Raw genomic sequence first — 12071 nt, 5'->3', positions numbered from 1 at the left:
GTCTCCTTAGGCAAGGAAGAGCATCCCACCGCTTGCCACCAATGTGACGGACCCCCGTACTCAGGATGAGTATGTCCGCCGCTGTCTTCTTCCTTGCTGAGGAGATATTGGAACCCGCTGATCTGTAGCTCCCAGTTTCCCCAGTCACTAGCCAAGGCTCGAGTGTAGGTGAAACAAACTCTGCTTTATTGAGAAACTGCACAAACATTTATACAGAAAGTGATCAGATCAGAATATAATCCCATCACATCCACCTTCCCCTCCCCAGAAATCCTGTCTTCACAACACCACAGGTGTCCACCTGCTAAATAGCTCCAGACAGCCATAGCATGGCCTGGCCAGAATGTCATTGTTCTGAGCTCCCTCAGAGAACAATGGGAGATAACGAGGGATGGTGCTGATAGTCTTTCCATAACCAGGTCACACAGCATAACGCACTCAAACATAACTCAACGCCAATACACATTTCACTTATAAACTGATCACCATGTCATCACACATTCAACATTTACTGACGGGGGGCGTGGCTTGGCTATGGCGGCGTGAGGAAGCACATTGCTGGAGCTCTGCTACCCCCGGGGACTATTCAGATGAACACGGCATCTTACAACCCAGTTCTTGATGTCTCAGAAAAGGAAATCCAAGTCTAACAACAGCAGGCGCTCACTGACATCGCTGCAGCGATACCTCTCAAGCCAGGCGCCATCGACCCGCAACACGCCGAGGAGGGCCATGGCTACCGAGACAGAGGGTAAGACTCAGAGGCCTACAACTCCATGCTCCCCTCGTGGTGCCCCGGCCTCACCGCCATCTCCGGATCCGGGAGTCCCCGCTATGCAGCGTGCACCCAAATCGCCACCCGATCACAGTACCATCGAGGAACCGGTTATCCGCCTCACCCCGACCCCGCAACAGACACCAGACGCGTCACCCTCCTTATCCACCAGCGAGATCTCCTCCATCCTCCTATCCCTCCCTACGCGGCAGGATATGGCCGCCCTGGTCACCAAAATGGAGGCCACGCTGAAGAGAGATATAGCAGGCATCCACAAGACGGTCTCTCACCTGGAGACAAGAGTCTCCGTTCTGACAGATGACCAGGCCCAACTGTCCCGCCGGCTAGAACGCCTGGAGTCGGACAGGTCGACATACGATTGTTCTGTGTCACCGTTGTTTATTTCAGTTACTTGCCATGATCGTAATGACTATGTTTATATTTAGGTTGGTGGTGTCAGAGGACGGCCGAGGGGTTCTCCGGGAGGGTCTTCAAAGGTACAGTGGACCGCGCCCCGAGATGTGCATCAATGTCCCGGAAAAGCGAACCATGATCCTCCGAGATCTCCACCGTCAGGGTATTGACGCAGCGCTCCTACAGGAAACACATTTCCGAATTGATCAAATCCCCCGCATGAGCGATCACCGTTACAACTGACCCCCTTTTTTGGTACGTCATCTGTATTGGTTAGATGGTTATGTACGGTTATGTACCTTAGTACGCACTTAAATCTGCTCTGTACTGCTGATAACATGTATGTGGTTCATAACTGGATTCATTTGTGGAACTGTATGTGTACAAGGCAAATACAAGGAAAAATTGCTCTTTAAATAAAGAATTTATAAAAAAAAAAAAACATTTACTGACAAGATTCATCAGACGTCATGCAAGGAGACGGACATGTCATAGCCTCTAAACTCACCTTCCAGCGCATTTCTGAAGCTGAGTAAAGAGGTTTCATTGAACGGCGGGGTGTCAAAGTTGCTCAGTTTCAGGATGTTCTCCACATCTTGGAAGGACGGCAGATTGGGAGCGTATGGAGTAGCTCCTGGCTTCCTATGAAGTCTTTCCATTTTCTGTTCCAGATCAGCCAATGGACAATATTCATCAGGGAAATTAAACCCACTGCAGACGGCCTAGAAAGAAAGTTTCAGACATGTAATAAACTAAAGGCATTTCTTATCCCGAATCGCAAAAACAATCTCCCCATATCAGTTACCAAAATTGCTGTGACTTCAACCACATTCCATTTGAAGACAAGATTTCTCAGAATTCTCAGATTTAAGGAAAAAATTTCAATGTATAAAGAAAGATTTTACATTCAAACATAACTTGGGCTAAAGTGTGTTTCCTTTATATTTGGCTGAACTTAGGCTTTGGCCACCAATACAGCGGAACTCACCTTCCAGAAAGAGAAATGGGAATATGGGTTGAGGACACCCTGAGCATCATTGGTGCCCAATAGATCATCAGTGCAGATGGAGCAGTTCTTCTCTCCTCGCCAGTCATAGTATGGAATAGCAAAGTCCTCATCTCCCGTCATCAGCTGAATTTGTCTCTCCAGGAAGAGGAGGTTTAGACGATGCCATCCGGGGAATACTGGGCCTTGATGGGCAAAGTTTTTATTTGGGTCAAATGTACTGTTTCTCAGGATGGCTTTCATAGAGTAATAATGCATCCACACAAAGACATCGTATAAAGAGGCATCTACAAAGCGATAGGTCTGGCGGTGGAATCGGTCTCCAGTACTCAGGATAACAAAGTCGCGGCTTTTTGTGGTCTTTGCCAGAGCCAAGTAACTGAATAATCTTTTCTGCTCTAAAAAGGTCAGTTCCCGCAGCTCCCGCCGCACAATCTCTTTCTTCCGCTCACATTTCTCTCCATGAAGTCCAAATTTACAGTCGCCGCAGTCAAAGCCGCTGAAGTTTCCATGGCACTCACAAGTATTTTCATAATAGTGTCTTGGCCAGTCTAGACGATCATCGTTTTGCAGAACTTCTTTCCCCGTAAAAGTCAACCAGTTTCTGCATCTTCCTCGGCCTGACAAAGAACCACAAGGACTTTTGTCCTTCCAAAGTGGACAACAACTCTTGGTGAGAAAGGCGGCTTCTGTAGTGCAGACTCGTGGGAACTGGCTGTCCACAGCAGAGAGGCAGAAAATCAGGAGGAGGATGAGGTTCAGCATGACTCCCTATGGATGGAAAGACGGACATTATCAGAGAGGGGAAAACAAACTACAGATATATTGAATATTAGATAATAATGGAGATTAAATACTTAGTAGCACCAATAGAAGACAAATAGCTTGTACAATCCATTAAATATATAGAGGAAGGGGGGGCGGCAGTGTCACTGAACTTGAGCACGGAAAGAGCAGCCACTTATATCTGACTACATAATAGTAAAAACATGAATATATTAAACCACAATGAATAGATATATAGAAACCTTCTTAGGATTGTCTAACAACTGTAATAACAATAGATATTAGTCAACTGCCAACAAAAGCTTTCCATGTCATTCAGATCCCCAGAAAGCAGCAACATTGGACAGACCTTAAGAACTGATCGCTAGATGGCTGATGCTAAATAATGTTCCAAAAGGCAAGATGATATATTTGAGTTCCTTTATAATATACATAATTATAAATGATGAAAGCTTCAAATACACAAAGGAAAGATGAAAGACGTGGTGATTGGCTTCTATTGTTACTTGTTAGTTCTTGTGATTGCGCTATACTTTGTATTCCTCTTCTCCCAAATGTGCCCCTTCCTTCTTGTTTGACTACTTCATTACATAGTACATTACATAACCCTAACCCTATATATTATTATGGATACCTGGCACCTTACTTCGTATTCAGCTATCTATAAAATGGCTGGTAATATATCTTACTAGTCCACGTCTCTGACACTTTACTAATATTAGATATTCTTAGTATTGCTGCTGTATAGTGTTTTATTACAATGATATCTATGAGTTGTTGAATGGCACTCAATGTATATGCAGTGGTCATTGTTAGGACTTTATCTTATACTTTGTATACACAGTGATTATATATAACCAGTATGTGAGCTGCCATGGGTGCAGAAAATGTCCACTTCAAAAAATATTGGAGGACTGACCAGTACCACACATCTCTGAGAGAGACAAAATGTCATTTCTAACTGGTCACCATTTTCACTTATGACTCAGTTCCTTCAGGGGCAGGCAACAAGACCCATAAGGGTTACCCTAAATCATTGGAGTAACAAATAATATCACAGTAAACATAGACATAGAACAAATTAATTTACCACAAATACATCCTATGTCATCAGTGGCTCAATGCTGAAAGGATTTGAATGGAGAATCTGGCATGAAAGAAACTGCAGTGTGGTGGGACATGGCAGGGTGGTGGTGTGGAATGAAACACTTCAAAATAGGACAGTTGCTAAAATGAATAGACATTGAGAGGATCACTGAGGACAACAATGGATTACTCCACACAAGGCTAATATTTCACTTGCAGATAGAATCAGGTGTTTGAGTATCTTACTGGAATATATATAAATATATTAAGGAGTAAGATTTCACCAACATGAATTCTTGCCACCATTCATCCCACATCTTCTGCTTCCCACCAACATACATTCTAGTAATGAAATAAAACGTAAACTTCTAGCAGGAAGATAGGTGCCTCCTCCCCATCACTAGCCCTCTGGAATAAGGCTGAATGGTTTGTAGGTTGAAGACTTCTACAGAGGCGGAAGCAGCTGATATATTTTGTCACCAGTTCCCTGCTCCTTGTCTCTTCGGGAGGCTTTGCTCAGTTTATGGCCTTTGACTATATATTAGGTCTGGAAGGTACAAAAGATTTATGAAACCATCAGGCGCTTTGCTCTCCAACATCCCCTAGAACCTAAAGTAGGTTGAATAAAGACATCAGTCCATCAAGTCCAACCTATTGTGTGTATGCATTTATGTATGTTACCTGTACCCCTGTATGTTACCTGTATGCCTGTATGTTACCTGTACCCCTGTATGTTACATGTACCCCTGTATATTATCTGTACCCCTGTATGTTACCTGTACCCCTGTATGTTACCTGTACCCCTGTATGTTACATGTACCCCTGTATATTATCTGAACCCCTGTATATTACCTGTACCCCTGTATATTACCCGTACCCCTGTATAGTACCTGTACCCCTGTATGTTACCTGTACCTCTGTATGTTACATGTACCCCTGTATGTTACCTGTACCCCTGTATGTTGTACCCCTGTATCTTACCTGTACCCCTGTATCTTACCAGTACCCCTGTATAGTACCTGTACCCCTGTATGTTACCTGTACCTCTGTATGTTACATGTACCCCTGTATGTTACCTGTACCCCTGTATGTTACCTGTACCCCTGTATGTTATGGTCTCCGAGGAACTTGGCCAGGAGTTTCTTGAATGATTCCACACTCTTAGCTGAAATCACTTCCTGCGGCAGCGAGTTCCATAATTTAACCGCTCTGACTGTGAAGAACCCCCTACGCCCCGTGTGTTGACATTTTTTTCCACCAGTTTTTGGTTGTACCCTCTGGTCTTTGTTACGGAGCTGACCGTAAACAGTTTGTTAAGATTGTTGTTGTCGCCCTTAAATAGTTTATACAGGAAAATCATGTCCCCCCTTAATCTTCTAACCTCCAACGAGAACATATTTAATTTTAACAACCTTGTCTCATAGTTCAGGTCCTCGAACCCCTTAATTAGTTTGGTTGCCCTCCGCTAGACTTTTTCCAGCTCAAGGACATCTTTTCTGAGTATCAGTGACCAAAACTGGACCGCATACTCCAGGTGAGGCCGAACCAATGATCTGTAAAGTTGCAAAATTATAGACTTGTCTCTGCAATACATTCCCTTCTTAATGCATGACAGGACCCTACTAGCTTTGTTTACAGCAGCCTGGCACTGCGCGCTGTTCTTCAATCTGCGGTCTATAATCACCCCCAAATCCTTCTCCGTTTCCGACTTCCCTAGTGGCACCCACATAAGTGTATAGTCCATTTGCCTATTTTTAACTCCAAGGTGCATTAATGTACATTTATCGACATTGAACTTCATCTGCCATACAGTTGCCCCTCCCCCGATTCTATCCAGGTCCTTCTGTAATGTTATAAAGTCTAAATCTGTGTCTATTACCCTCCCAAAGATACAAATGAAAATCGGAAGAACTATAAGTGTCAAATCATTTTTCATTATCAGAAAAGAGATTTACTTGTTATACCTGCAACCTGGACCTTCGCAGTGTCTGCAATCCTTTTGTCAGAGAATAACAATGGTGAGATGCTTGGATTTATAAGATGTTGGACTGGGAGGTGCTAGGTGTGCCGAACGTTGCCCATTCCCTCCATGAACTAGATGGAGCCTTTGGAAGCAGCTAATTGGCAATCTTAGTCATTGTTAGGAACAAGCTCATTTTAGGGAGTTATTGCTTTCTAGAAGTTTCTCTTCAAACACATTTTACTTTGTGAAGTCAGATGAAAGTTTGTATTTCCCTGGATTATTTCTTGGTTTTTATTGTGCTGCTTTGACTTGCTCTGATGATGTGTTTGACGCTCCAATTATGTGGAGAACAAGCTGAGGTAATGACTTTTATGGCTTCTTTGAGATTAAGATTTTATTACAGTGAAACTCTGATGTCTTACATTTTAAAGACTTTCCATCTCTGTACATCAATGGAGGATGTCTTCTACTCATTGATAGAAGATATGAAGGAAGATTTAGACAATGACTTTCTTTAGTGTAATATCACACAGGATATTACAGCTTACTCTTCATGACAATCTATACTTATCTGGGTTTAGGATTCTTATATGGCCAGATGTAAAGCTAGTCAGTCATTGGACAGTTTATGGCAGGCAAATTACCAATCCAATGACTGAAAGATACATCAATTGTCTTCCAACATATGTGTGAAGTGGTGACACCGCTAGTGATGACATTCAGTTTTCAGCCCATTCCAATTGGGGGGGAGGGGCGTGTTGAAATATCTGAATCTCAGGCAATACCCGATTGTCAGCCCAACTTGAAATGGATGTCTGCCGTCCTAAATATAGAAATTCTCTTTGCTATTGAAGATTCAAAGAATCATGAAAGGTATCTCAGGGAAAGAAGCCCAATGAGCCATTAGGGTCCTTCTAAAAACTATGACGGGAAAAGAATGTCAATGGTTAGAGACAAGAGACGTGAATTTCGTTTTGTTTCAAATTGACATTCAAAAGAATTTCTTTAAATTTGAACATTGGGAACAGTTTAAAAAAACTGACAGAAAAGGAAAAAGAGTTTTTAAATACTAAAAAAGGGTCTAAAAAGGAAGGGAGACAACAAGTATTCAAAAAAATGCATCCGGATTTCCAAATACCCAATTCTAATGACCAGTACGGACTAAGAGGACCAGTATGGACTAAGATGATGACCAGTATGGACTAGGATGACAAGCAGAGGGATTCCCCGGAGGCACTCTATCAGCTCATGCATTCAAAAATGTCACTTTCAGGACATACCGATTTTAAATCCAATATAGGTCTGTACTGGTCATCCTAGTCCATGAAAAAAGACGAGAGGCGGTCGCAAGCACTGCCCTGTGTGCTGACCAAAGAAGTTACTTCAGACCGTATGTAGGGAAAAATAGAAATACATTTATTGAAACATATATAAATTATGCATGAGTGGATATTGCACCATATCCCAACACCATTTTAAAATTGACAACGTTGTCATATCATTCATGTGAAAACATTCACTCCTGAGGGGTTATGCCTCGATCCACCATCTGGGGTATATTCAATACATCTGTGGATTAACTCTCGTATAGATGGAATTTATTGCTGCCCATCAGATATTTGGAAGTCAGTTCACATGAATTCATATATCATTGCGTAACGCATCCACAGGCTGTCAGCCAATCTATCGTGGAGGCTTTGTAAAGAAAAGGATATCATGGACTGATTCGTGGGCTGCCTGTATCCAATTTCCAGAAAGTCCTTTGAGCAATCACCTAATCCTGGCTTCCAGTTGATAAAAAATTATTGGTCACAAAGGTGGTTCAAATCCTTATATACCTCTATACCTCCATCCCCCACCATTGTGGATTAAAGGCAGTACATCATTATCTTGAGCAACACTTCCCACAAGCAGCGTCCCAAAATAAATTCCTAGAGGAGCTTTTGGAATTTGCTCTCAATAATAACTTTTTCCAGTTTAATGGTCAATATTACAGACAAATTAAGGGAACCTCTATGGGAGCTCCCTGGACACCAGCGTATGCCTGCCTCCACCTGGGTCTATGGGAGACTGAGGTAGTGTATGTCAATCATCTTTACCTGAGCCATACAAGGCTCTGGCTCAGGTACATTGATAACGTCATTATGATATGGGAGGGCTAACAAGAGAGCCTCGAGAACGTCATGCGAGAGCTAAACGTGAACAACAAAAATATACATATATTACACAGTAAATCAGCATGAGATCCCATTCTTGGACTTGTTAATAAGGATAGAAAATGAGGAGTTAATAACAAGTACCTTCAGAAAGGAAACAGCAGCAAACACCATCCTGCATTCCACTAGTCATCACCCAAGAACTTTGATACAAGGGATACCCACTGGTCAGTTCCTACGGGTTAAACGGAATTGCTCCTTGGCATCTGATTTTAAGAAAGAATCCAGTGAAATGTATAACAGATTCAGAGCCAGGGGATATTCCCACAGAACCCCGAGGAACAGTAAAACCAAGGTTAACAAGAGATCAAGAACAGGAAGTAATAATAAAAGAAAGGAGGAACTTTGAGGGCCCTGTCCGTATGATAACCCAATATGGCTCACAATGGGAGGAATTAAGAAAACACTGGCACATACTACATCTAAATACGACCCTGAGAGAAATAATGGGCCCATACCCCCAGCTAGTAGCCCGCAGAGCCCGCAATTTACGGGACCAACTAGTCTCCTCAGAGTATAAATCTAGCACTAGGGAGATGTCGCTGGGTGAGGAAAGAATTAAAGCTGTGGGTATGTATCCATGTGGGAGGTGCCGAAAGAAGTAAATCATTCCATACAAGTGATGGGAAGAAGAGTTACAACATAAAACAATTTATTAATTGTACAACAAGTAGGGTAATCTACCAACTGGAATGCCCATGTGGTAAATATTACATTGGCAAGACAAAAAGTCAATTACGTGTGAGATTGGGGAACACTTAAGGGATATAAACAATTTCCATAAAAAAAACAGGAAAAATTGACAGTCCCATCGCTCAACACTTCGACAAATGCCATAAAGGAAGACCGGAGGGTTCAAAAGATGAGTCCTGTCAGGTTCAGACCGCTCCGGTCTCTCCCTCCGCCGGGACGGCCACTCTGCGTTCCACGGTGGAACGCGGAAGCCACTCGACTTCCTGATTGTGAGGTGAGCGGCCTGCGTTCCACAATGGAACGCGGAAGTCGTTCGTTCCGGTCGGACGGCTCCGCCCCCCTCCTCGGGCTATTTAAAGCCCCAGCTGAGGCAGCATGGCGTTCCACAATTGGAGTCAGAACGCCTGCTGCCTCCTCTCACCCCAACAAAGCCTCCAGAGACCCCCTGGACTGTCTGGATTGGATCTCCTCCGGATTAGCCTGTTGGACCTGCACCTCGGACCCCTACCTGGACTGCCAAACGCAAGTACAGCTCCAGTTGGAGCCTTAAGCTGACATTCTGATCCTGAAGCCTTGTGTATGATACAGACTGTCTTGCATTACCCATAAACTGATACTTTTGGGGGGAACCTGCTGGCATACCTGTATCTGAGTGGCACACTGCTCCTTAAAAAGTGCAACAACTACCTTGTTTACAGTTTACCCCTTGTGACGCAAGACTATGAAGTAATAGCTCCGCTTATACCTTTTTTGTTACGTGACGGCTGTGATGAGTCCCAAACTCCCCGCTAAGATTGGAAGTGACGCCTGAGACTCAAGCCTGAGTAGCCGTCCCCACTCAACCCTCTACTACTTAAACCTTTATTGTACTTACAGCAGGCCTGACAAATGTGGATGTACAAGCTGGACACCCTGGCCCCGAAAGGACTAAATACGGAGTTTAACTTGCAAGTCTTTTTATAAGAAAGTCAAAGAGCTCCAACATTATATATTTAATCAGACAAAAACTTTTAAATTCCTATATATTCCTATGTTTTGGATATAGAAATAGCAATCCTATATAGCTGTAACCATAAGTTAGAAATTGTATTTTTGTTTTTAATGTTTATAACACACATGGGTGGTTGGTGAGAAAGGACATATGTGCAATCCACTCATCGAAATTGAAATGCAGGTGTAAAGCTGGAGGGAGTTAATAGATGAAGCAATTGAATTACCTACAAAAAGGTCACACCTCTACCCTATGATTATGTCCTGACGAAGCCCCAGGAGGAGGGGCGAAACGCGTAGACGTGTCTGTGTCTGTTTGGGTTATCCCGGACCACTGGTGAGCACACCGCTATAACATAGCCATGCTCTCTTAACAACAAAACAATGGATTAACAACTTTGCAGACTCTGGACATTCTATACAAAGGGGAAAACCGGTTAGTACCCATTAAGCACTATATGAACTACATTGTCACACTAAAAAGGAAACTTGTTACTATGAAAGCAGAAACTAGATACTTTGTGTACCTTAAATGTTGCATTTGCTATCCTACAGTATGCTGGCCCCTTTATAACCAATCCCAGGTGATCCTAAGTTGTATATGAAATCTTTTGAGCACGAGATACGGATCCAGGATATAGGTTTGAATACATGTTGGTTATTCATTCCGCCTCTAAGGAGATTGGACAGACCAAACCCACCTTGTATATCTATGATGATACTTTAATACAAACAAATTGCTCAGCGGATCAATTCGCGCTTCATATATATGTTGAATACACAACGGCATCAAAGGAGAAAGGAAAGATATAAGGTTCCTTTTGAACCACCATTGTGACCAATAATTTTTTATCAACTGAAAGCCGGGATTAGGTTAGGAGATGTACACTGGCACATTCATTGTGACTGCAAGCTATGGACTGAGATAGAACAGGAGTGGTCGAAGACACCACTTTCCTTGCTGGTGTGGCTCAGAGAAGCTCTATGGCCGCCCACCTCTTGAGACACCCTTTCATAGGGGCTACCCTGACTGTGTTTATGCGATTACCTCAGCGTCGAGTCCTTACAACCCCTCACAACATTGGTCCTCTAAGTGCCCACTCTTAGCAAAAACATTTTTTAAATCTCAGAAGTTCCAAAATTGAGCTAATCGAACATTTGACTCATGGGTCTGTACCCTGGTGGTCTTATTTTCAGATTTGGCATTACTTGATGGCTCCCGCTCAGAAAGCAAATTTTTCCAGATCCCTCATCCTTTTGGCCTGTTAAGGAGAAAGACCCTCGAGGCATCTATTTTCATGGATATATAAACTTATCAGCGGAGATAACCAGGCAAATTTACCCCCGTGAAGCAAAAATGGGAACGTGAGCGTAACATCACCATCTCTGATGATTCTTGGTCAGAGATCTGTGAAACTGCTCACAAATGTACTATTAATAATAAAATGCAAGAAACCAACTACAAATGACTAGGTGGTACAGAACACCTCACTTCCTACAGCCTATCTACCCTACCTCCTCACCTTCATGTTGGCGATGCCAAGGTGATGTGGGCTCTATTCTTCACATTTTCTGGTCACGCATTCAGACTTTTTGGTCACAGGTACACCAGATTGTACATCACGTCATGAGCTCTACTGTGCAGAAATTTACCTCGTGCACACTGGCGAGCTGATCTGGCCATGGGCCCTGGCAAACCTTTACATAGACATCTTATTAATGTGGCCTGCACGATCATACCTCGCCATTGGAAAGAGGAATACTCACCCTCAGTTGCGGAATGGATGGCTCAAGTCGCCCATGTCTATGAAATGGAGGAATTACTGTTTACTGAATTGGATAGGTTGAACCAGTTTTGGAAGCTCTGGTCATGCTGGTCATACTTCCTTCTGCCTGATCACTATGTATGTCTGAGGACACCACAAAGCACTTCTCTGTAGATCCTTTTCTTTTTCATAGGGATGCACCTTCTATTATCCCACTCTCCCTATATTCACCCGAATGTTCTCATCTCTATACATGACTTCTTCCACGCATTTCTCTTCCCTTTTCCTTCCTTTGATTATCTCTATTTTTCTTTCTGCATTCTCCTTTTCCATTCCTCTTGCTCTTTTCTCTCTCTTTTTCTTTGCCCCTTCCTGT

The 12071-nt window shown here is 43.1% G+C and overlaps 1 protein-coding gene across 1 annotated transcript in view; it reads right to left on the bottom strand.

The window, feature by feature from the left end:
• The window catches only part of LOC108803423 (tyrosinase-like), a 21667-nt gene extending 10209 nt beyond the window's left edge, over positions 1–11458 (bottom strand). Inside the window, exons 1-4 of the mRNA XM_018575265.1 lie at positions 11453–11458; positions 8130–8222; positions 2178–2966; positions 1698–1911 (exon numbers count right to left, since the gene is read on the bottom strand). Coding sequence (XP_018430767.1) covers positions 1698–1911; positions 2178–2966; positions 8130–8222; positions 11453–11458 — 1102 coding nt within the window. The remainder of the gene's footprint in view (positions 1–1697; positions 1912–2177; positions 2967–8129; positions 8223–11452) is intronic.
• Positions 11459–12071: the final 613 nt, after the last annotated feature.

This window comes from Nanorana parkeri, unplaced genomic scaffold, assembly GCF_000935625.1.
Source record: "Nanorana parkeri isolate BGI_ZX_2015 unplaced genomic scaffold, ASM93562v1 scaffold3712, whole genome shotgun sequence".
NCBI classification, from domain to species: Eukaryota; Metazoa; Chordata; class Amphibia; order Anura; family Dicroglossidae; genus Nanorana; species Nanorana parkeri.
The sequence above is the reverse complement of the archived record's forward strand: the minus strand, read 5'-3'. Positions and strand labels throughout refer to the sequence as shown.